The 26,365-nt window shown below is 37.7% G+C and overlaps 1 protein-coding gene across 13 annotated transcripts in view; it reads left to right on the top strand.

The window, feature by feature from the left end:
• The window catches only part of RGS7 (regulator of G protein signaling 7), a gene marked incomplete at both ends in the record, with an annotated part of 259,392 nt that overhangs the window by 98,355 nt on the left and 134,672 nt on the right, over window positions 1-26,365 (top strand). For all 13 annotated transcript variants that reach the window (XM_081997367.1, XM_081997372.1, XM_081997366.1 and 10 more), the window contains one exon: window positions 10,192-10,288. In XM_081997367.1, coding sequence (XP_081853493.1) covers window positions 10,192-10,288 — 97 coding nt within the window. The remainder of the gene's footprint in view (window positions 1-10,191; window positions 10,289-26,365) is intronic.

Below are 26,365 nucleotides of genomic sequence, written 5' to 3'. Positions count from 1 at the left end.
ATTTCTGGAACTTTATAAATAGTTCAGCTTTTGATAGGAGAAGTGGAGACATGCTATGACAGTCACGAAGCAGTTAATATTTTTTGCTATGATTTTAGTAATTTTTAGTAATTTTTAGGAGAATGGCAGGATTTTGTGAATACCATAAAAACATTTACTCTGTCTTAGGAAAATAGGATTTAAAATTAACCTTAGAATCAGGCTAATATAGCTAGCATCCTATTCTGGAATAATTCTGGAAATGTTGAGAGATTATAAATCAAATGGTGGCAATTTTTACATTCTTTGCGAAATACCTTTCATTGTTTTAATTTAACTTTTATTTAGTTATACTCTTCAGTAATGGATGACAGAAATACCTTTTTTCAGTTGAAGACATTTATAGTTGTTTGACCTGAAATATTTCTTTTCATAATTTTGTTTCATATCAAACACTCACATTTTGGTTTTTTTCACATTCAAATAAAATACATTTCAAAACTGTAAAACCCGTTGCAAAAAAAAAGGGCTTTTACCTTCCACATAGGTTCCCCCCAATATTTTTTAAAAAAATGTATGTAGAACTTCTTTTTTATTAGTTCTTGCTGAATAAGAACACCTATGACCTGTTTTTCTTAAATTTTGTCCTGTTCTGATGAGAAGCTTGACTAAGTTGAATAGCTACTGAGAGATGAAAAAATGTTGCTTGACATGGAGAAATACCTCATTTTGTCACTGAGGGGTAGGCTAATATTTGTATGCTTTGCTTGTCTTACATCAATCTATAATTTGCACTACAGTTCCCAGATTGCTACTAGCAAGAGCTATATTAGGTAGGTTTGCTCTTTAGCATGAAAATTACTGGTGTGTGTGATGTTCTCAAAAGTAGTGAAAAGATGAACAGGCCTGGAACTTCTGCTGGCTCAAAAGAGATGATGGTAAGATTTTTAATGAGGAGGGAAAACATACTAGTGTTATTGCAAAGCTGCTAGATACATTTTTATGGAAAATGGTTTAAATGCTCTGTTTCATTTATTTAAGTACTCTTCTTGAATTTTTTTTTTCATATAGAATGTACCTTGATTGTATTTTCTGTGGACTTTATGAGTTCTTTTTCTGTATTGTTCACTTGGCAGATCTGTGCTTCAGTGATTCATTTGTTTTCCTTTCTTTTACATTGTTTTTAAAATGAAAATGGTGAATTAGACATGCTTTAAGAACCAATGCGGCCAGAATATGCATGACTGTATAATTTCTGTCTATTCAGATTAGGTAAAATAAAATATTTGTTTTCACATAAGTTGTGTAACAGAGGGTGAACAGACTACTGTGAAACCAATCCATCTGTCATATAATGCTACATTACAATATTACATCAGCAGCCCTTTTTTTTTAAAAATACCAAATATAATTGATACTGAAAGCTTACCATAGTGTAATACAATTATTAAGAACAACTTTTTTACAAAAGCATAATTTAAAAGTTGTAAAAATCTGTTTTGATGGTAGCAGTTGTACTTATGTATTTAATGGTGTATAATGCCTCAGAGCAATTTAAAGCTCCAAGAGAGATAGAAATTTGGTTTTTACATAGTATCTCAGTTCCCTAGATGCTGAAGTATTAGCAGACAACCAGCTTGCCTCCTTCAGTTGTGCCCTGACACGGGGCAGAAAGCAATGCAGAAATCACTAAACTACTTAAAGTTTTATCCTCCCCATATGTTGATGAAACCCTGGCACAGGTTGCCCAGGGAGGTGGTAGATGCCCCATCCCTGGGAACATTCAAGGTCAGGTTGGACAGGGCTCCGAGCAACCTGGTCTAGTTGAAGATGTCCCTGCTCATTGCAGGGGGCTTGGACTAGATGACCTTTAGAGGTCCCTTCCAACCCAAACTATTCTATGATTCCATGATTCTATGGTATAAGTGTTCCTCCTTGCAGTTTCATTGTGAATGGAAAAGTAATCCTATGCTTTGATCAGCTTCCTCATAAGCTATTGCCCAGAGCAGGTTAGAGAACCTTGAGATACATGCAGGCTCATTTTCTAAATTTGTAATCCATTTTCATATCGTTGTTTACCTTGAAATGTTATTTCTGTCAATGTAATTTAAAATATATCTTGTAATTACTTCTTCCCTGTTCAGCATTTGAAGGATAATGATACTGTTTTTTTTTTAAAAAGGTCTTCTCCTTGCTCGGCAATATCTATTCTAAAATGATCTGCTGCTATGATGTGGGTTCGTAATGTTTGGGATTGTCTGACAAGCGAGGAAAAGAGATTCCAACTAGACAAATTTAGATTTAAAACCATTAGTAACAGATGACATAAGAAAGCTGTACCAATTTAGAAAACATCTGTTTTTGTGGACTTGAGAATTAAATTACAATATTTTGAAGTAAATGTAAGTATTGTCCTGAGGAATGTAACTTTTTTTTTTTTTGGTAGGTGAATATATCCGACAGCTAATATTTTTGTGAGTGTTTTTTGTGGAGGCAAAATGTGCCATTAGCTACATTCACTTTTGTATCCGAGTTAGCTGTGGATAAGCTAACTTAGTTCCTGCTTTGCATCTCCCACAAAAATGTGTACTTGTGTTTTCTTCTTTAAAATCTTAGCCTGTATACTGACCAGGGTACCAGAATCTGTTCTGTTTTTTTTTTTTTTTTCTGTTGAACTTTGACATTTTGCTTTTGTTCCTCCTTGGAAAAAGATCCAAACCTTTTGAACATTTTTGTAATATTGTTTTGAAAAGTCCATTTGGGATCTCAGAGGTCAGGTTTTAGAGGTCAGCTGGAATTACCACCTACCCAATTTTTTGTATAGTTAGCATAACATTTTCTGTAACCTTTTCTTGCTTCCAAAATATATCAGTATGATATATTCCCCCAAAGTTATATGGTTTTTCTGTAATACCAGTTGAGTAGCTTTTAGAAACTACTTCAGTCTGCTGTTCATTGTCGAGCCATACAGCATTAATATACATGCAGTGAACTGGATGTATGTCCTATATATTTAGATATAGGACTCCTAGGTGAGACAAAAATTAATTTAATTGAAAAAAATGGAAGTAATAGCCCATGCTGTGTTATAGGCTTGTTGACATAGTTCTGACATGCTGAATTCTTCAAAAAATGTACTGACAGAAGCAAACATGCACTATTTTTGTGAATTAGAATAAAGAAGCACTTTTTTTGTGTGGTGAAATGCAGTATTAATTAAATGTTTTCAGTTGAAATTATCCAAAGAAGGCACAGTAAGAAGTAAATCACATGAAACTAGAGTGGTGGCAGAAATGGAAGTTTACTGGGAGATGTCCAGTTTACTCAGTGTTTGCGGCAGAGAAAAAAAGTCATATTGCGTGATATGTTGGTGCATCAAACCACTAGCTCAACATTAGCAGTCCCTGGGAGAAAAGAAACTACCTACAGAATGAACTATACGGTAGCTTCAAGATTTTCCATTCAATATTGTACAGTTATGTGTGATGGGGATTAACCTTAATCCATTCTTTATCTAGGGATCACTGACAACTGTAGCTTCCAAACAGGCCACATGATTACAAATTAATCACAGGAGTTCAAAGTATGCTTTTAAGTTATCTTTTTTCCAAAAAGTATTAAAAAGAGGTTGATTAAATTCTGTTCAAACAGACCTCTTTTTTTTCCCCAGCGTTTTTAATTCTGAAACTGTATTTCCTCCTCAGATACTCTCTCTTCCAAGCAAAATATTGTAAAGTAACTTTGTAGAAAATTCTTTGCTATGCAGTAGTTATCAATCTGAGCTGCCAAAAACTTAAGTGGTTTTACATATTCCATGTGATTTCAGTAAACTTAACATGAAGACTGTGCTTTTTTCCCCTTTGAAAGAACATGTCTAGGAAGTGATATATTTTCATCAACTTTATTATTAGATAGTTCAGCACTATTGAAAAGGTGGATACTGCTACTTTTATAGCAGCCTAGGTGTGTCTGTGTAAGTGCATGTTCATTCATTGTACCTAGGACTCTGCCTCTCTGGGTATTGATATCCAGAATTTGGTGTAGCTGCTCAAAATGGACAAAGAAAAAAGCAAAGAAACTACTTGTATGATTTGTAATAAACTACAAGCACTTTTAAAATGAAATGCTGGTTTTGTTCATTAAGCATTTTAGATGCATAAGTAACACAAGAACATGCTTAATATTATCTGCATCCATTTAATACGATTGGAAACTTTCGTGTTGATTTGTCATTTGATTTCATGGTGTCAAATAATTACTTCAGCAAATAGAGGTTCTGAAAAGGATGAGATCAGTCATTCTTGTATTCTTTTCATTGAGTAAGTTGTTCTCTAATGTTCATCAAGAGTCCTTAGGGCTGTTCCCTGTATTGCTAGACTGGAGAAGCAATATTGCTGACTTAGTGGAATTCCGAACTGACTGATTTTTTTTCAGCAAGCTCAGATTGTTCATGCATGACTGTCATTAATGGTTTGGTTAATCTTGCATGTTTTAAGCCATCTTTCAGTGTTGTACTTTAGCCAAAAATCTAAATGTACTTTTCTGGACTTGTGAACATTTTAACCTTTGTTTTCATCCTAAGTAGGAATTAAGAGTTGAACTAACCCAATTCTGCATTAAATAGAAAATGCTAAAATCTTTGATACAGAGATGTCAACCCATCTTATTTCTACACACTTGATTTAGAAAAAGAGTTGTCAGCACTCCTGACCTGACATGATTTGCTTTAGTTTGATGAGCAACACTGAAATATTTTATCTGGCAATCAGTTTGCCTGTATCTGTACTTGTCAGTGCAGCCTCCCAGGATTTGTAGTTCCTGTATTTTGTGCTCTTTTCTTCTTCTCTGTGATGCAGCTTGGCTAGCTAAACAAAGCCCCCTGGTTCACTGACTCGGGCAGCTCTCAGGTGGCACTGTGATGATTCAATTAAAGAAGTATATTGCAGTGATTGTTGGCACGCGTAGTCCAAAGAGCACCTCACATGGGAAGCCAGAGAGTCTGAGGCTCCTAAAGTGTAACTCTGATGGAGTAGTTTAGCCATTCATGTAAATATACAGATTTTTTTGCCTCAGTGAACCACAGCAAAATACTTTCTTACACGTTTTCTGCAACCTGCAACTGCAGGCTTTTTAGCTGATGGAGGTCCCAACAGAAAATTTGTAGTATAATTGGCTGTGTGTGAGACAGAGTATATGTAGTACAATGGAGCTTCAAGAAAGGAGAGCTGTTGAAAGCAAGAACAGTTATAGGTAATTCATTGTCAGTGCAATATCAACAAGGTGAGGATATATCTATCTATTCTGTATAGTTAGCATGTGTTAGAAAACAGAAAAAAATGGCCCTTACCTTCTAAGGAACCTTGCTGCTTTCTCCTACCCTGCTGGTTTTGTTCAGCCCGTGTTGCTTCATGTATGGCTCTGCATGGGGGGCTGGCTAAGGAAAGCCTCCTGCAACGTGCTGGCCAGCTGCACTAATGACCGTGGAGTCTGTATTGTGTTTAGGTCGGAAGGGGAAAAAATGTCTGGAGAAACTTGTTGTGTAGTGTAAGAAATTATTATATATTGTAACTTATACTTTGTTAAGAAGTTTGAATGGGATTTGTAGTTAGTTCCACTGGGTTATTCCACCTCTGCATTTGGGTAAAATGAAGAAGAAAGATTTTAGCAAAATTAACAAAGCTGTAGTGTGGGTGGACCCCAGCACACTCAGCATAAAAGCAATTGCCTGTTCTGAGGTACAATAACTGAGTATAAAATTATGCTTAGCTTCATTCTAGTATTCCTGGGTATACTTTTAATTCCCTGGCACTGAAATTTGTTTTACTAACAGAAACAGAATTGAGGTATCTGTAAATGTGTAAGTAGATCAAGGCTTCAAGCTTTTACCACGTGAACTTCAGTTAGTTCCAGACCATTGTTTTATTTTTCCATCTTGGAATCGTTATATCCAGTGACCATCTTTATGTGGAGTTGATTTAGGCTTGCTTTTAAGGGAAGAAAAAATTCTTGTCCTGCACTGACAATTTTTTAAGCTTCCAACTTCTGTTGTCTTTGAATTTTTTAAAAAAACCCCAAACATTACCGAAGAAGCAGTGATGCTGAATTATGAGGCAAGGGGATAATTTTGGCAGGATGTGTGGGTGATTAGCAATGAAATTCATATTTAGTTTTAGAAATTTAAAGATCAGGGCCTTCCCAAACTACATGGCACTCAAATCTAAGGAACCATAAAAATTCGGCTGCTAGGAGTTGTATTCATTTCACAAAGCTGTAAGTAGCTAAAAGATACTAGTCCTGGTTTGTTGTCAAGCTTTCCACTGTCAATAATGGAGAAAGATAGACAGCTTTGGGTAGTGACTGATGATTAAAGATAGAAGAGGTGAATTCTACCCCATGTGGCAGAAACCTCTTATGATCATATCGAAGAAGAAGAGAAGCTTTAATAAGCATAGTCCTTCAATGGACTTTTAGCAATACACATGACTGAGAACCATCACCTTCACTTCCCATTTGATAACTTTTAATCTCTCTTCCCCACAGCCAGATACTACTGACTTTGTGAGCTTGTTATTTCTCTATGGGTTCTGCCCCTGGGGTAAGTCATGCATGTCTCCATGCCTAGCTCCCAGGGCATTTGGAGTAGAGTCAGTGGTCATTATTAGGCAGTGGCTCCTGTATCCTGTAGCCTTTCTGTTACAGGATATCGCTATCGTCTTTCTTTTTGCTCCATATAAGATGCATTGTCACTGTTGTCATAGAGTTAGTCTTTGAAGTAGATTGTGATTCACAGAGTCCTCACATGTCAAGACAAAGACTGCAAATTGTCTTCAAAAGGAGACAAGTTAAGTTTTAACTATTAATATTGTGAGTTTGGTCTGAGTTTCCCATGCATCAGAATGTTAATAGTTTTTGTCAGGGTTAGAATTGCCTCACTGGTGAACAAATGGCACATTTTTTGAAATTTACATTTATTTAGATGTGCTTATACGACTTCCTTTTCTCAAGCACATTGAGCTTCAGTTGGAGTGATCAGTAGGCAGTTGTTGTTTGAAGATTTGTTTTCTTTGAGTTCTTTGAGAGAAGGCTTAGGGCTAAAAAAAGATCCCATTGCATGATCAGAGCCGGTCAGGTATAGTCAGGTAAGGACATGAGAAAATAACTGTGAAAGCCTAATTCTGAGGTGAAGCAAAGGAGCTTATATTTCACTTTTGAGTGTTGGGTCAGGTGACTCGGAAGCAAACAATGATACATCAGGAAGGAAAATTATTATGTCAGGCAGCATCTTGTGTTTCCGAGATTAGACTCTTGAGCAAAATTAGACGAGGATTTTCTTTCATCAATCTAATTAAACTATTCTGCCCTTTCCATTGTTTTAAGTAATTGTTGGTGAATGACAGAGAAATGCCTTGGGTGCTGCTTCCCAAATATAATTGAGATGTTTTTCAGTGGAAGAGATTATACATTTGCTGATTTTAAAGCAACTAAACCAGAAATAGGGACTATGTATACTGAAAGTTAAACGGTGCACCTGCATATGTTCGATTAGATGGTTTTGCATCTTTAACGTAAGCTTTTTTCTTTTTAAATTTGCCCTTCATTTTCATGAGTTCTTATGTTTAAGATTTAAGATGACCACAAAACACAAGTGACCTTTTAGATTTCTGTGCAAAAAGCGACAAGACAAATAAGAATTTTGTAGTCTAGCAGATAACATACAGAATCCCGGGTCAACTGTAACTAATTAGGAGTCTGCTGTTGTGTTGTCTCTCATTTCAGAACATTCCCACTCACTTAACGCAGTAATCTTTGTATGCTGAATTAACCAGGCAGTTCACAATGATGCTGTCTGGAGCGTGAGCTGCCTTTTGCACAGAGGGTTTTCGCTCCTGACATGGAACAATAATCTGAGCTAGACATGCAGGGGGAAGTGTAATTTTGCAGCGCAGACATCCTGGAGCTCCCTTTGCCTACAAAACCCAGAGAGCTCTCCCAGAGCTACAGTCCCTGTCAGAGTATATGTTTCATACATTTTAGATTAAATCTTGTCCATGAAGCAAGTTTAGGAAAGCATATGTGAATGTCAGTTAATAATTTATTCCATACACCCTCAAAAGACTGATTACTGACAGCACTAGGAATGCTAGGCATTAAACATTTGCACTCTTTGCATTTCTGAGAAAGAGGTTAACTGCCTATCACTACCTGTAACAGTACGCTGCAGGATTGTCCCCTACATTTGTAGTAATCCTTACTGTAATGCAAATATACCTTTATCATGTTGCCTATGTGTGAGTTGTCTTCTAAACTTTGTCCCAGTGTAACATACGTTATTACTCACTCCGCAGTTCTAGCAATATTCTTATAAGCTTATGCTGCATGTATGGAATTTATAATCAAATTTATTTCTGTTTATTTCCATAGAAGACCATGCACCTATGGTTATAGTTTACTTTATTGTTTAAAGCAAAGATATTAACTTGAATTGAGTGACTTCTTATTCATTTAAGGGCTCAATAAGACATCTTACCAACTGAATTTAGAAGGAGTTGAAACAAGCCTTCACTTATTATATGGATAATAAATGTAGGGACAGATTCCATTTCAGAGCCAACAGTTTGTCAGATTGACAATTTCTTCAGAACATTATTAATAGCCTTTTCTACTGAAATAATTAAATTCCATGTCAGATAAAAGTCATTACAATGAAGATTCATTCTTCTGTTGCATTTGTACATTCCTTAATTCTGAGCAACAGACTTATCCTTCCACATCTTGCTAACAATATCTACTTCTTGTATGTACTTTCTGTTTTGGACTATGCCACCAGATTTGTGTTCCTTGGGTTGTTAATGTATGATCCGTGAGGACATGGAGCGTGTGAACCTCCAGACTCTCTCTGTATAAACAGTTTTTTCATGAGCAGTCAATTTTTTTATCAAATAATTAATTTTTTTTTCATTTTTGGTATGGATTTTTGTTCTTTTTCCTTGTGTATACCACTGGTGACCCTAGCTCCCTTTCCCTCTCCTGGCTCTATAAAACTCCCCCATTGGGCCAATTAATGCACAGCAGCAACTAATGATTATTTGTTGTTTGCTGATTTGGGTCATTTGACTTTTGTGGAAAAAAGGTATATAACAGAATTTTTTCTGTTAGTCTTTTCTCAGCGCAACTCGGCCACAAACTTTTAATGAATTCTCTGGGAACCTATTAGTGGGGCAGGGGTGAGAGAGAAATTTTTTTTAAGACTTGACTAATAGAATAATATAAAATGCTCTGTCACACAGAGTTTTTCATATGGAGTATGATGGTGATTTAAGGAAAAAGGAAGGATTGTTGTAACTCATTTTATCACAATATCGTTGAATATTTTGAGATGTTAGATATTCAGAGAAAGAAAGATGGAAGTTATCTAATGTGTAAACTTCAATTATGGAATGTGCAAGAATAAAAACTGGTATTGTCAGCCAATGACTCTAAATATTCTTTGTGTTTTCCACTAAAAGGGCTTGCTATTGATAGTTCACATGAAAGTGAACCCTTGGGTTGGGCATAATTTATAAAATGTACGGGCCAAATTTGCCTAAAAAATTGAGTTGGAAAAAATGAGCTAATGTAAAAATATTTTAAAAAATACAGCAAAGTGATTTAAAACATTTTTATCCCACTCCATTGCCTGCAAAAATTCTCACATTTCTAGCTCTGTTGTCTCCTGGGATGCAAAATTGCATCATGTTGTATTTTTTTTCCTCTCTCAAAAGAAAAGAAGGAATTTTTGCTTTGAAGTTAAAAGCTTTATTTCTGTTTTGAACAACCTTTTTGAGAACTGTATCAGTCCCCTAGAAGGATGTATGAGTCTATTTTGCTTTTATAGGTACAGTACCAGTAATACAATCAAAACATGAAGTTCTGTATCCAGAAATGGGTTTTAATTACTTCTTTTAACTACTTTAACCAAATTTCTTTGTTCTACATTGGTATTTCTTTCTCAAGGGGCTTTGAGCACATACATTTTGTTACTGTTGTCCACGAATAAATTACTTGCAGTTTTTTAGCCTGTTCAGTAAAAATATAGAATTATTAGTTAAAAAAGAAATAGCAAGAGTGGACCTTGACAGGTTTCTGATTGATTGATCTAAGATTTCTTGGAGAATTTAGGAAATAATTCCAGATTTCTTTATTCTTTCTTTTATTTTTTTCCTCTGTGTTCAGATGGAAGACGTCATAGCCCGCATGCAAGATGAGAAAAATGGGATTCCTATTCGTACAGTCAAAAGTTTTCTTTCCAAGATCCCCAGTGTCTTTTCTGGTAAGAGTCAAAGTGAATTTCATACTATTTAAAGTTTCCAGTCTCCCTTTTGTAAGGGGATGCTCAAATGGAAAACACTTTTAACTGAGTGCTATGGGGCATTCACAGTCATCTGATCTGGAGGAGACATTAACTATCCTTTGAGTACTTTAATGATAGAAATTTTTAATGTTTCTCTCACATTGGAGTGGACTTACACAGAAATGTTATTGTCCTGTAAATTAAGTAAAGGAAATACTTAATTTACTACAAAAAGTCTATTATCTGAAGATGGCAATATTTTTATTATTGCAGAGTTTCTGCATTTCAGATCTGGTTTTTAGCCCATTTTCATGGCAAGTATGAGTTTAGTGTATAGGCCAGTACACAAAGTTAATAACAACTGCCATAGCCACAGCACAAAAGGAAAATCATGACTGAAATCTGCAACTGGTACTGAATTGAGGCTGTCAACATTTATTACAACATTTGTGATGGGCTTTTGTAGCTGACTGCTTGTGTCCAAGAAGCTAAGACTGAGATGTCTCTGGTGATTTGCAATACAGCTGTCAACTTTATAGTTTTATAGCAATCCAAGTCAGTATTGCCATATGCACAAAAATCTGTTCATTTGTTAACTACTATAATATATTTATTAATTTATTTACATATTTTCACATCAATTTATGCATTTATCTATGTGGATATGAATCTTTTTGTGCTACCAATGAGTATGGAAGTCCTTTGAAATAGACGCCATTTTTAAACCTACTTTTTCCATACTTGGGTAACAGTTGCAATTTTTTGTAATGGAAAAGGTAATCCTTACATAGAAAGTATTTATAGAAGTTTGTACTGTCAAGAACAGCAAGAAAAATTCTATGCTTTAATTTTCAAATTTTGGAATGTTTTTGCTAGTGAATAATTCTGGCACAAAGAAGGAAAGAGTCTTAAGAGTAAACCAAATGTCTTCACGTTTTTAAAAACTACTTGTACAAAAATTAGCCTCTGAAGAGTAGACCTTTATTTCCCATAAGTTAGTACAGCATGGCATCCTATTAAATGATCGATATTAATTTTTATTCTCTGCTTTACCTTGTGTGCTATGGAGTTCAGATTAGACAATCTACGGTTATTTGTATAGCAGGAGATATTATTTACCAAAATGTTTGGTTTTTTTTTTTACTGGAATAGACATCATACTTTTTCAGGTTGTGTTAGAATATGTGTACAGCAGTATACAGCAGTGGTTGATACAACAACTTTTGTACTGAGGCATTAATTTTATGAACTGCAGGGGGAAAGGAAATGCACAGGGGAGTTCATTTTTTTCCCTTTGCAGATTTTCTCTCTCAAATATCAGGGCAGAAATTTTTGCTACACATGGCTGAAAACCTCACCAGCACAACTGTAATTTTAGTTCAATTAATCTACTTTCCTGTCAGTTCTCTATCTGGGATGGAATCTGAACTCTTCAAACTTTGTGTTGAGAATAGCAGGTTTCCTTTAATGTGCTAGGAGTTTGTGTGTATGTAGCAAACGAATCTCAGCTTGAACTCAAAACTATTGCTTGCTAGGAAACATGAGAGTATTGTTTTCTAAGGATTGTGGTGATAATCATGAAAATGTATATAATAACAGCTTATGGTGCTGGTGTTACCCACAAAAGCATCCATATGAAAATTATCAAATCAATACCAGATGCTCTTCAGTTAAAAAATACATATATATGTCTATATGCTCATATATATATATGTGTGTGTCTATGCATAAAACCATGTATTGCACCCAGCCATCTGTGTAGGATTATGTCCCATAAAAACTTGAACTTTGCAAATGTTTGTTTATGGAGAGCAAAATGGGTAGGTCTACCACAGTTAAGTCATGTTCCTGCAAGCACTTAGAAAGGACCTGTAAAAGTCCTTTAAACAACTTGTAAAAATTAAGTATGTCAATAAATGGTCTGTAGTAATAGGGCCTTATGGGCTAGCATTTTAATTAGGTTGTTACAAAAGCATGAGAGGTATTTTTATTTTTGTTTACTTTTATTTCATAGTATTGTTTCTAAAAACAGCAAATGAAAAACTGTTTGAAAGAGCAGTGACTTTTTAATGAAGAATTACTGACCATATGTATTTAAGGATGACTACATTAGCAAAATCAGCCTGGAGAATGGTCTCTGAATTTAACCTTTTAATAGAATGCTGTGATTATAATAAATAGGATGGTGTGATTATATTATCTCATTTACTGAGCCATCCCTTAAATATTTTACAAGTAAAATATCTAGGCAGAGAAACATTTCAAATACAGATAATTCTTTATAGGCTGTACACACTGTTGTGTTTCAGAAAAACACAAAGAAAAATAATGCTAAGTTAAAGATTATTTCACCTTGTGAAATTTTGAAAAAATGATGAATTATATTGCTTTACATTTCATATATTCATAGAGAGCAAATAAGTTGGTTGATGTTGGTATTCGTGCATTCATTTTTGTGAGCAAGCTGCTTGAATTCAAACACACTGGTTTTGTTCAATTTTTTTAATTGAAATCTTTCAAAAGTAAATCATTAAGTTGTCTTTACCTGATAAAAATGTTTAAAAGGAGTTTGGAAGCTACTTGATGAAAAAGAATACAAACACATAGATGTGTGCTAATTTCTGTTCATATTTGTATCCACAGTTAGGAGTGTATCAGATTGACTTTTTGCAGCAACTTTATCTATGGTGTAAATTCACTAGAGATGGTGAATTGCAGCCTAATTTGTATGATAGCATTTCAGTCACCTACAAACAAGACATGGAATGGATTGTGAAAAAAAGCCCCACAATCCTTGACTGAGCTCCAATGTATCATATATACCAACATAAAAATCTCATAAAACAAGGGGGTAAAAACAAAGCCATTAATACCTATCCTGGTTCTATACTTCATTGCTTAGTGCTGAGAGATTATTCCCAGCTGTTTAGCACTAATGATGCTAATGATAAAGATCTTTAGATAAAGAACTTTATGTAAAATTATACCTCTTTTTATGCAAATAACTATGATGAACGGTTTAGTATATTACAAAGTCTTCAACGGAAATGATGGGTCTTATTATACATAGAAAAAAACAATTATTGGAGAGGGAAAAATACATCCTTGTCTAATTCCAAATGGGATTCAGCATAGGAGAATCAGTGGGAGTACAGCATTGGGAGCTGACTGGTCTCACTTTTACTTGTGATGCCTGCAGACCTACAACCTGTTGTGTTCATCAGTGAAAATCTATGGTGTATTTTAGCATGTTGTGACAAGCAAGAGCTGTTGTCTGATGAGCCAATGGCTTTATTGCACTCAAAGCTTATTTTACACCAAGATCTGCATCATTCACTGTTGCGGAACAGATATTTACAGTCTCCATGCCCAGCTCGCTCTTTTTTTTTTTTTTTTTTTTTTTTAGTCAAATAACTACTACACCTGGCTTTTTCAGTGTAATTCTATACTGACTCATCCTGACAGTAGCTCACTGCCTTCGGGGGCCATTGTTGCAGTATACTGTATGCCTATTACAATTTCAGCAAAAAACGTTTTTTGTAAAAGACCCTAGCCTTTACAGAGTGTGCAGGTTTTGGCTGGGGTTGCGTGAATTTTCTTCATAGTAGCTAGTATGGGGCTATGTTTTGGATTTGTGCTGAAAACAATGTTGATAATACAGGGATGTTTTAGTACTTGCTGAGCAGTGCTCACACAAAGTCAAGGCCTTTTCTGCTTCTCACCCCACCCCACCAGCAGGTGGGCTGGGGGTGCACAAGAAGTTGGGAGGGGACACAGCTGGGACAGCTGACCCCAACTGACCAAAGGGATATCCCATACCATATGATGTCATGCTCAGCATATAAAGCTGGGGGAAGAAGAAGGAAGAGGGGAATGTTTGGAGATTTTCCCAAGTAACCATTACGCGTGATGGAGCCCTGCTTTCATGGAGATGGCTAAGCACCTGATTGCAGATGGCAAGTAGTGAATGAATTCCTTGTTTTGCTTTGCTTGTGTGTTCAGCATTTGCTTTACTTATTATTTAACTGTCTTTATCTCAGCCCACAAGTTTTCTCACTTTCACCCTTCCAATTCTCTCCACTGGGGTGGGAGTGAGCGAGCAGCTGCATGGTGATTAGTTGCTGGTTGGGTTTAAACCACAACACAGAGCCTTGCTGAATTACCTCATCCAGCTAGTGCTTGTGAGGGTAAGTACAATTAGGTCTTTGAACAGAGAGAACATACAATGTGCTGTAGCAGATGGTCTTTGTAGTAATAGTTCACTTCAAGCCGAGTCGCCCACAATCTTACTTACAAGTAGGCTCAGACTGGATGCAACAAACAGGTAAATTTGCATGGATATCTTTGCAGAAAACAGACTAATATACCTATGTAGCCTAGTACACTAATGGCTGAAATCAGATTTGCTAGATTACATTTTAGATCCTACACTGGTCCCTGTTAATGGACTAGAGTTGAGCCTAGGGATGGCATGCCAGAGTTGAAATCGATAGCCCAGCTCAAGTGCATCTACACCAACGCATGCAGCATGGGCACCAAACAGGAGGAGCTGGAAGCCATTGTGCAGCGGGACAGCTATGATGTAGTTGCCATCACAGAAACATGGTGGGATGCTTCTCATGACCGGAGTGCTGCAATGGATGGCTATAAGTTCTTCCGAAGGGATAGGCAAGGAAGGAGAGGTGGTGGGGTGGCTCTATATGTTAGGGAGTGTTTTGATTGCATAGAGATCAATGATTGTGAAGACTAAGTCAAGTGCTTATGGGTAAGGATGAGGGGGAAGGCCAATGAGGCAGGTATCTTGCTGGGAGTCTGTTACAGACCACCCAACCAGGACGAAGAGACAGATGAGACATTCTATAAGCGACTGGCAGAAGTCTCGCATTCGCTGGCCCTTGTTCTTGTGGAGGACTTCAATCTACTGGACATCTGCTGGAAGTGTAACACGACAGAGAGGGAACAATCTGGGAGGTTCCTGGAGTGTGTGGAGGATAACTTCCTGACACAGCTGGTGAGTGAGTCCACCAGGGGAGGTGCCTTACTGGACCTGCTGTTTACAAACAGAGAAGGACTGGTGAGAGATGTGGTGGTTGGAGGCCGTCTTGGGCTTAGCGACCACGACATGATAGAATTCTCAATTGTGAGTGAAGTAAGGAGAGGGGTCAGCAAAACTGCTACCATAGACTTCCGGAGGGCAGACTTTGGTCTGTTCAGGTCACTGGTTGAGAGAGTCCCTTGGGAGACAGTCTTGAAGGACAAAGGTGTCCAGGAAGGTTGGACAGTATTCAAGAAGGAAATCTTAAAGGCGCAGGAGCAGGTGGTCCCCATGTGCCGTAAGAAGAGCTGGCGGGGAAGGCGACCGGCCTGGCTGAACAGGGAGATTTTGCTGGGACTCAGGGAAAAGAGGAGAGTTTACCACCTCTGGAAGAAGGGACAGGCAACTCACGAAGAGTACAAGGATCTCGTAGGTCAAGCAGGGACAAAATTAGAAAGGCAAAAGCCCAGCTAGAACTCAGTCTGGCCACAGTTGTAAAGGATAATAAAAAATGTTTCTACAAATATATTAACAACAAAAAGAGAGGCAAGGAGAATCTCCATCCCTTACTGGATATGGCGGGGAACATTGTCTCCAAGGACGAGACAAGGTTGAGGTACTTAATGCCTTCTTTGCCTCAGTCTTTAATAGCCAGACCAGGGATCCACAGGGTATTCAGCCCCCTGAACTGGAAGACGGGGATGGAGAGCACAATAACCCACCCATAACCCAGGAGGAAGCAGTTAAGGACATGTTAAATCACCTGGACACCCACAAGTCTATGGCACCTGATGGGATCCACCCAAGAGTACTGAGAGAGCTGGCGGAGGAGCTTGCCAAGCCACTCTCCATAATTTATCAGAATCCTGGTTAACAGGGGAGGTCCCAGAAGACTGGAGGCTTGCCAATGTGACACCCATCTACAAGAAAGGCTGGAAGGAGGATCCTGGGAACTACAGGCCTGTCAGCCTGACTTCCGTACCGGGGAAGATCATGGAGCAGTTCGTCTTGAGAGTGCTCACGGGGCATGTGCAGGACAACCAAGGGATCAGGCCCAGCCAGCATGGGTTCATGAAAGGCAGGTCCTGCTTGACCAACCTGATCTCCTTCTATTACCGGGTGACCCGCCTAGTGGATGAGGGAAAGGCTGTGCATGTTGTCTACCTGGACTTTAGTAAAGCCTTTGACAGCGCCTCCCACAGCATTCTCCTGGAGAAACTGGTGGCTTGTGGCTTGGATGGGTTTACTCTTCACTGGGTAAAGAACTGGCTGGATGGCTGAGCTCAGAGAGTTGTGGTGAACAGCGTTAAATCCGGCTGGCGGCCGGTCACAAGCGGTGTTCCCCAGGGCTTGGTTCTGGGTCCGGTCTTATTCAATATCTTTATCGATGATCTGGATGAGGGGATCGAGTGCTCCCTCAGTAAGTTTGCAGGTGACACCAAGTGTTGATCTGCTGGAGGGTACGAGGGCTCTGCAGAGGGATCTGGACAGGCTGGATCGATGGGCAGAGGTCAACTGTATGAGGTTTAATAAGGCCAAGTGCCAGGTCCTGCACTTTGGCCACAACAACCCCCATGCAACGCTAAAGGCTTGGGGAGGAGTGGCTGGAGAGCTGCCCGGCAGAAAAGAACCTGGGGGTGCTGGTTGACAGCCGGCTGAATATGAGCCGGCAGTGTGCCCAGGTGGCCAAGAAGGGCAACAGCATCCTGGCCTGTATCAGAAATAGTGTGGCCAGCAGGAGTAGGGAAGAGTTCGTACCCCTGTACTCGGCACTGGTGAGGCCGCACCTTGAATCCTGTGTTCAGTTTTGGGCCCCTCACTACAAGAAGGATGCTGAGGTGCTGGAGCGTGTCCAGAGAAGGGCAACGAAGCTGGTGAGGGGTCTGGAGCACAAGTCTTATGAGGAGCGGCTGAGGGAACTGGGGTTGTTTAGTCTGGAGAAGAGGAGGCTGAGGGGAGACCTTATCACTCTCTACCACTACCTGAAAGGAGGTTGTGGTGACGAGGGTGTTGGTCTCTTCTCTCAAGTAACCAGCGATAGGATGAGAGGAAATGGCCTCAAGTTACGCCAGAGGAGGTTTAGATTGGATATTAGGAAGAATTTCTTCACTGAGAGGGTGGTCAAGCATTGGAACAGGCTGCCCAGGGAGGTGGTGGAGTTACCATCTCTGGAAGTGTTCAAAAAACGTGTGGATGTGGTGCTTCAGGACATGGTTTGGGGGACATGGTGGCGTTGGATTAATGGTTGGACTTGATGATCTTGAAGGTCCTTTCCAACCTGAGTGATTCTGTGATTCTATGAAATTCTGCTGGAAATTTTGGTATTGCTTTAGTCTTGACTACTTAAGTATATAAGCAATCATATGGTGTGATCCATAATTGTTTGAGTAATAGCTTCCTGTCTTTGAGAATGGAATAATCTATTTTTATTAAGAGCAATATAGTCTGCTTATGCCCATTCACATTATAATCTTGAGTGTGAAAATCACACCAGAAGTTGTTTTTTTAAAATTGTATTGTTCTAAAAGTGAATCCTCTAGCAGATCCTGAACTATCTCTGAACTGAACTGAATATATGTCAGATGAACTGGAAGTTTCTTGAAGGAGGGATTGAGTCAGTTTTCCCAGTAGCTTTAAGCGTAGTTACACATCTGGGCTTCTAAAGCTGGGCTTGAAGATGACACTAAAGTAGTTTCCTATGTGGTTCTTCATAAATTTGCCTCTTTAATGCCAAAATTTTAGTTATACCTGTCTATGGATCTAAGTCACTTTCTATGATTAATGCTGATGACCACGGTTATGGGCACTCAGTTTTGAGAAGGCACATCTTCAAATCAGCGGTTGATGGCTGACTAGACTGCAGGACCCCCTGTATGCCTGCAGTGTAGTCAAAATAACATTATTCATCAGATAATATATTGTGTCTTTGATTTGAAGCTTTAAAGGCTCTGAGGAAAAAAATATGCAGGAGAGTTTGCTCTATCAATGTGATCGTGCATTTTGATGAACAAAAGGAGGGTTTGCTGTTGTTGTCTCCATGGTTTTAAAATGTTTTGGAGGAGTGAAGAAGATAGTTTATATAGATGTTTTGCCAGTTAACAATAATTGCATGAAGGTTGTCGTGTGTATTCTTTACTAACACTGATTAGAGCATTGGGAATAAAAAGAAGGCAATTTGCCTGGAACATGGTTCACCATTAGGCCTGAAAATGGATGAAAAACTTGCGTGAAATGATGAATGTAGGGAGTCTGACATATGAATCATAGGGATTAGAAGGATTTCTAAAATATCATTTTTATTTTTACTAAGCAGAGACAGCAAATAAATGCTAAAGTTTTGCTCTTCACTTTCAAGCAGAAGTGTTCACTTCTCTTTTAGCATTCAGAGTTTACAGATAAAGCACTGTAATAGTACAGGGTCTGTTTTGGGAGTTTCTGTGGTGTGGGCGGGTGGGTTGGTCAGTATTAGTACTGAAAACATCATAAGCTAATCATAACATGAATATTTCATTAAGACAGAGGTAGTGATATAGTGGCGTCCTATGGTCATTATGGAATATCAGTGTGATGCTTTATAGGACTTTAAAGTGTATAATACTTGGATATGCTTGGTGATGAATAAAATCTGTGATGAATATGCCGAGTGGTGTCTAAATGTGAATGAGGGGCACTTTATCATTTTTATTGAAAGAGAGGGGAAAGCTATGAGAAATGTAAGTTCAATTAAAGAATACACACAGATAGAATAAAAAGTATTCAAGGAAAACATGTTCATACTAGTTGTTACTGACTGTTTCTGATGCATAGCTCAATAATTCTAGAAAGTAGTCACAGCTTGAACCAACAAAAATAGGAGGAGGAGATGAGTAGAAGGGTATTTTTCTAACATCTCCTCCTGAGTTAAAGAGCGAATGAAAAGATTCATTTACCTTTCCCAGGAAAATATAATCCATGGGAAGTCTTTAGTTTTTTCTCATTCCTAGATATGAAGCTGATATTGTGCCTTTTCCATATAGACATTGAATTTTCCCATTTTTTAGGAAGATTATTGCCATCATATGCCATTTTTATTCATTGTTTTTCCTGATTTCAGAAAATGCTTATTTCTCTTCTACCTGGGAAATTGCTAAGGTAATGAGATGTTGCACTTTGATTAGCAAATGTATTCATATAATCATTAATTGCTAGTCTTTAAATAAAGACTAGCAGTAGTATGCTTGGTAAAAATAGAGAATTCATGTGTTTAAACATAAAAAAAATCCTGATGAAAAGCAGACTGGCAGTCTTAGTAGCCTGGTCAGATGTAGTGAGAGACCCCAGAGGAAAGCAGCGTCATAGTAGCTCATGTCACCCACAAATCACATGTGGGTGAGCCCAAGGAATGAGTCACAGGAGCTACCTGCAACAACAGTATTGCTTGCTATATAGAGGCAGGCAGCAAAAGAGCTGTACAGTGGGAATGGGATGACTCAGGGGACTAATAGCTGGGAAAGATCAAAACTAATGACAGATGAAATGCTCTTTTTCTTGTTGAGTAAGGAGTTGTTAGCATCTGATGACTTTTCAGTGATGCATGTGAAATGAGTTGGTAGGTTTATCCATTCAGTTCTGGAGATTACCTACCTGAAATACAAGATAAATAGAAAGCTCTACTACTTGGATTGACAGAAAAAAACCACAAAGGCATAACACCTCAATCATCTGGTACCTTTGAAGCAAAATAATGTTGTATGATAGGTAAATACAAAAATTTGGGAATTTCCGTTTTGATACCTTTTACAGAATAAATTAACCATGTGAGAGAAGCTAGGATTCCCATCTCCCAAGCCACTAGTTTTATGGACCCTTTTTTTTCCCTTTCAGTGTCTTCAGTGCTGGGTTGGTGACAGTTCCTACTTTCTTGTTCTTTCCATTCCTTCATCCACCTTTTCTTGCATTCTTCTACAGGTATAATTTAATAGTAGAATCATTGCTCATTTCTTTATGCCAAATCAGCCTCTTGTAATTTGCAAACAGAGCCTTCAGTGTTAAAACTGCAAACTCACTGCCTTGATGAGGTTCCAGTCTTAGTAAAATGCTTTGATGAAATGAAGTCTGTCAGCACATGAAGGACAGAAACTGGCTCATTTCCCCTCCTGTGCCCATTCAGAAGGGCAAATATGAGCAGGGCTTTTCCATCTTTACAGTTTCATTTTTCAAAGCAGAATTTTTGAGAAACAAAATCTAATAATCCTCTCCAAATGAATAGTTGGTGTGAAATTAAAACACGAATCTCTCTTGTGTGTTGTTTCCATTCACCACTTTGTCAGTGACTGATTTGCATTCAGATGTTCATGGTCTTTTGGGAGTGGATATTTTTGAGGTGAAAGCTGGTTCTCTTATTGATATTGTGCTCATGATTTCGAGAGTCGTGAGTAGAAGAGATTGACTAAGTGACACCGTAAGATTGGACATACAGTCATTTCAAAGTATTGAGATAATTAACTGATTAATGAGTGGTGCTTTGTATGCTTTACTATTTCAGAAAACCAAAGTGGATATTTGTGTGCTGTCTGCATACCTTCACCTCCTGTTTCTGTTTGTTTGCCTGTCTGTCTTGTCTGCATCACTGGGATTGTAACTAGGGGCAGAGAAGAGTGCTCTTAAACTGCTTAAAACTTGACAGAACTTCTGCATTTTATGGAAAATCAGCTTAGTGACAGTGTTGCAGTTGTGAAGCTCAGAATGGCCATGTGACAAGCTGTGGTGGGCTGGGATCAAACAACAGCTGAATGCTCTTATTCACTTGAAATGAAAAATGAATGAAAGAAGTGAAGAACTGCTTCCAATAACTTTAATTGTCCAAGATGATTATGCTCTCCATTTTCTTTTTAAGGAATGTGTTAATATCAGACCTTTAAGAAATCACTGTCAGAATTTAAAACTTTTCAAAATGTGAAAGTATTTTCCTTGGTTATTTTAAACAGAACAACAAATTCTCATTTAAAAGATATTGCTTCCTCCTAACCAAACAACAAAAGAAATGTACTCATTTGTTTACCTTTCAAATCAGTGGTGATTGCCATTGGGAGCATAGTAAAAAGAAGAAAATAGAGTGAAGGAAATCTGAGGCAATTTTGCAAAATTGTTCTAGGAAACTGAAATATACTAAAAACCCATTGAAAAGTCTTTTAAAGTAATCTGTGTGCAAAACAGTCATCATAAATATCAGTTCCCTTAAAATCAGTAGATATGAAAAACTTATTTTCACAGACATTTGCAAAAGAAATAGGTCTAGAAGTCATGCATTGATGGGCAAAAAATCTTAATAATTGTTCTCTTGTGAGATGGGAGATTGCTGGGAACATTCATCTGATTTGTTGTTCATCCACATGAAGTGCACAGTTTGAATTAGATGATCCTCTGTTTTGCAAACGTGGTGTCAAGACCTTACAGCTCAGCATGTTTCCAGAGAAATAGCTCTGGGGATTGTTGAGCATAGATACAAATTTGTTCCTAACTTTTCCTCCTATGTCATTTTGTTACGAAACTACTTCCCTCCCTTTCCTACACCACCTTCTTCCTAGCCTACTCACGTGCAAGATTTTTCCAGTGTTTTTAGTGGAATGGGCTTGCACTTTTGAAGTGTGAGTACTTTTAAGAGGAGCAGGGGAAAACCTACTGCCTTCACTATGGTCATAAATGTACCTAGTTTGCCACCCTTGACACCCAGTCTCTGGACACTGGATATGTAATGCTCATGGAAAATGTGGGAGGGAAAGGGAGTGCTGAATCAGCCTCACATCAACCTGAAATTAGCAGGAATTTTGCAATCTATTGCAGCTTCACTTTAGGTATTTGCCATTTTTTTCTGGTATAACACCAATTAATAATTGTGTTTTGTTATGCTGTTTTTATATCAGCAACAATGAGTAGTACTTACAGAAAACAGAGAAAATAACCCCCTCACACACACAGAAACATACATAGCATGCATATTTAAGCCATATATATTTGCCTGTGGAGGCAATGCGTAATATATCAGCTTAAAAAAACCCCACTTTTAAGCTGATATAAGCAGCATTTGTAGCAGTGATTAAGAACATAGTTTCACTGATATCTGTTATGTGCATAATCAAAGCCGTGTAGGAAGACAAGACTAGAATATGTCTAAGGAAGAGCGACTGTACGGAAGTATATTCAGGGGTTCTATGAAAATGGTTTTCCTTCCTGGCTGTCTACTCTTGGAAATCTCTTAGAAAGAAGTACTATTGATGTTGCATAGCAGTTGTTAGAACAAGTGAAGTAAAGATGAGTGAGAATTTTCCAGGCACCTGTATTTTAAGTAACTGTTTTAATTAGGAAACAGAGCAAAGTATACTATTTAACTCTATCAGTTTATGAGATACTTCTATGACAACAAAGCTGTTTATTTAAATCACATTGGATTTTTTTCTCAGAACAACTCAAGGTACACAGAAGAGAAGTGTTTTCTGAGAAGAGAGAGTTGCTACTGTGTTTGCTGTCACTAATTTCTGAGACAGAAGGGAAATTTGCTGCTCATGTTAAGAATGAGGAGAGGAAGTGTATAGCTGAAGACAAATGTCAGAAAGTCCCAGCGTGAAGTCCTTGTTGAGTGTTAGTAGTGATCTTACCAGAATGTGAAATCTCTTTCATGATACACTTGATAGTTTCTGGAAACTACCTCATAAATGAACAACCACTTAAAGACAAAAAGAAAAGAAACCCAGTCTGGTTCCTCTAAGGTCAGAACCCTTGAGTCTGAAAAACATGGTCTTGCCAAAAATCAAAACTTTGCAACAGTACCTGAGATTTGTAAGTGTGATTTTTTTATGAGTGTAATGTAATCCAAAAGCTGGGAATATATGTTAGTAGGTTTGGGTCTTGAATATATGGTCAATTAGAATGGAACAGAATAGTTGCAGAGAATATCTGTGTACAAGGCTGTAGTAAGTGTACTGTAATTGTTTTATAAATAGAGACAATAGATATTAATACAATTACATTGTGGAGTACCTGCTGAAAAATATCCAACTTTTTAGTTTATATGGCATTGCACGCTGTTGTCTGGTGTCATGTTTTTGTTTGGTGATTATTTATTGCATGCGTATAGGAAGAAAAGCAGACATATGATAAGTATTGCTGGTACAGATACAAATAATATATTATTTAGGGGGTAGGTCTAATATACCTGCTAGGTGTAATACAGTGTAAACATATACCTTTGCTTTTCTTTTTAAGATGGTAGAAACATATCTGGGATAGTAGTCCCCTATTCCTCTTAAAAGACATCTAACATTGACTCATTTTGTGACTTTTTAAGCAACATAATTTCTTTCTGCTTCAGTTTTACCATTTTAGTACATGAAAATGTATTTTATTGTCTTTAAATCCACCATTTTAAAGTGATTTGAAATATTTAAATGAACTGCATGCAAAGAGAAAGTGGTGCTGTATTTGGAGATTTAAATCTGCCATTTTTACAGCCAGATAAATATAGTTGGCCAGCACTTAAAATAATCAAACTAATTAAAATCATTCCCTGGAGAATATGCCCCTTATGCAAGAAATCAAGTCAGCAGGGTTTACAAGATGACTTGTGATTTAGCTCCTGATTTTTTTTGTTCCAGTTATGAGGAAAAAGACTTCGTCATTGCAGTTGCATCAGAAGACTGCAGACTTGCCTTTGCAAAAGGACAGCAAGAAATAAATTCTAATAATTGTAACTGTTTGTATTTCTGTTGCTGCTAAAATTATCCACAGACTAGTTTTACAAACAAGACTAGTTTCACAAACAATATATGTACACTTTGTGATAACAAATATCACTATAACATCAGAATTTTCTGTGTTAGTGGGATATCGTTTGACGACCCCCGCTTCACTGCAAGTAAGCTGAACTCAGTCTAACTTTGCTTTACTAGGAGCTAGTGCATCTGGATTGTTTGGAACTTTTTTCCTGAGCAGTTGCCTGGTATGGGCCTATCTGAGTGTTTCAGCCTGGACATGCTTATTAAAGTGATTGATCATGACACAGACTGAGCAGTCCATTTTATCTGTGTAGCGTACCTGCATGGATGAAATTTCTATTTGTCAAGGATGCTGGGTATTTGTGGTGGTAAGGGAGGCAGAATAGCAAGATCTGAGTTTTCTTTTCTTCGTTGTTACTGCACGTTGGGAGCTAGCTATCTGAAAAACAACAAAAGAATTATTAAGGATTTTTGCTTTCTCTAGAGCTGGCAAGACATCCCATGCCACAAGAATCTGAAATACTAAAAACATTTTCCTCCTGACTTAGTACAAGAAGCTAAGTCCTCAGCTCTCTATGAACCAAAACTGACAGATTTTAATTTAAAAAAAAAAATAAATTCTGTAGTGGAATGAAAAATTGAAAGTTTCTTTTTGGAGAACACTGAAAATGGGACACCTAAGACTTTTAAAACATTTTAGCTGCAACAGACAGGTTTTCCAAAAAACCCACCACTTTGACACTGGAAAAGTCCTGAAGAAGTTCTAATATATCCTGCCAGCTGTGTTTCTGACAAAAAGTAAGATACATTAAATTAGAAAGTCACCCACACAGGAAGTGAAGGTAGTTCCATGCAGCTTACTGTGATTGGCAGTGTATCACTATGCAAATAAACAGACCATAGATACTAATTCATTTTCACAAATTATCAAAATAATTTTAAATGGAATAATAAGATCAAGAACAACTTGTTAACAGGAAATAAGAGCACTCAAATGTGTGAGGGGTACACTGCTGCATTAATTTGTCAGAGTCTATTATAGGATGCTCCTGAGCTTCAAAATAAGGGTCAGGAATTGAGTTTATTGTTTAAAAATCTGCTTTCTGGACTTTGCAGTTAGAGCATGAGCTTTGATGTTAGAAAACAACCATGTAAACTGGCAGGAGTTACTCTGTTTTCCATGATCCCAGCCCCATAGACTCAGCAGTCCCCGAGGCCAGAGGATCTTGGCAGCTTCGAAGGCACAAAGCCCAGTGTTCCTGCCGTGCACCTTGCTATTTTGCTTCCCGCACAGCATCCATCTCTTTTTGCCATAGGGATGGAAGGTCTTGGCAGGGATGCTCTTGGTTTACTTGTTTCCCCTGTTATGGAAGATCACTGGAGTACATGCTGCTTCCCTGAGCTGCTCCATGGAGCAAGGGTATAGACCACAGTAGGAAATGGGCAGAGCTGTTGCAGCAGGTGCCGGGAGGTCAGAAAGTGCAGGCTGATGAGTTTGGTGTTTGAGGAACAGCACAGAAATTCAGGACTCTTCAGGAATTCAGGTAGATGGCACAGAGAAATTATTTACAAGGTCCTCCCTTATTGGCAGGAAGGATGACATAGAGGTTGCCAAGACTTGGGTAGTGGAGTCAAACTAATTGGAAAGTATTGAGAATATTAAAAAAAAAAAAAAAGAGAAAAGGAAATTAATACTAAACTTCCCTCCCCATACACACATTTTGTAAGATAATATTTTTTTATTATAAGGCCTGGTAGTGTTTTAGTGTAGCAGCAGGCAAGTGGGACTGGTGGGGAGTTGGTGAGTCTTTCACTGTTAGAATAATGTAATGTTTATGAAGGGTTAGAGTTGTTGCTGAGAATTTGGTTCCATTGAATCATATGGAAAACACCACACATGGGGTATTTGCAGCAGAAAATTCAACCACGGTATTTGCAGCAGAAAATTCAACCACCTCAGCCCTACCTGAAATATTTACCTTTTGAAGGACTTTGACAAAGTGCACTGAAAATAAAAAAGCTATTCTTAAAGTAGTATATATTTTTTTACAGACCTATAGAAGGATCTGTAACCTTTTGTACTACAAAAGATATATAGGTAGTTTTGGTATACAAACAACATGAAGGTATATGCATTTCAGGTATTTCAATATACCTGTTTGGATCTCAATTTTGCCATCAATGCATACAAATATTCCTTTTATGCATTAAATTGTCACAAATTGCATGGGAGTTAGCCATTTAAAACCACTGCACAGCTTTCTAACTTCG

The sequence above is a fragment of the Phaethon aethereus genome (assembly GCF_964289735.1).
Source record: "Phaethon aethereus genome assembly, chromosome: 3".
Taxonomy (NCBI): Eukaryota; Metazoa; Chordata; class Aves; order Phaethontiformes; family Phaethontidae; genus Phaethon; species Phaethon aethereus.
Note: the sequence above shows the minus strand (reverse complement) of the source record. Positions and strands in the feature narration are given on the sequence as shown.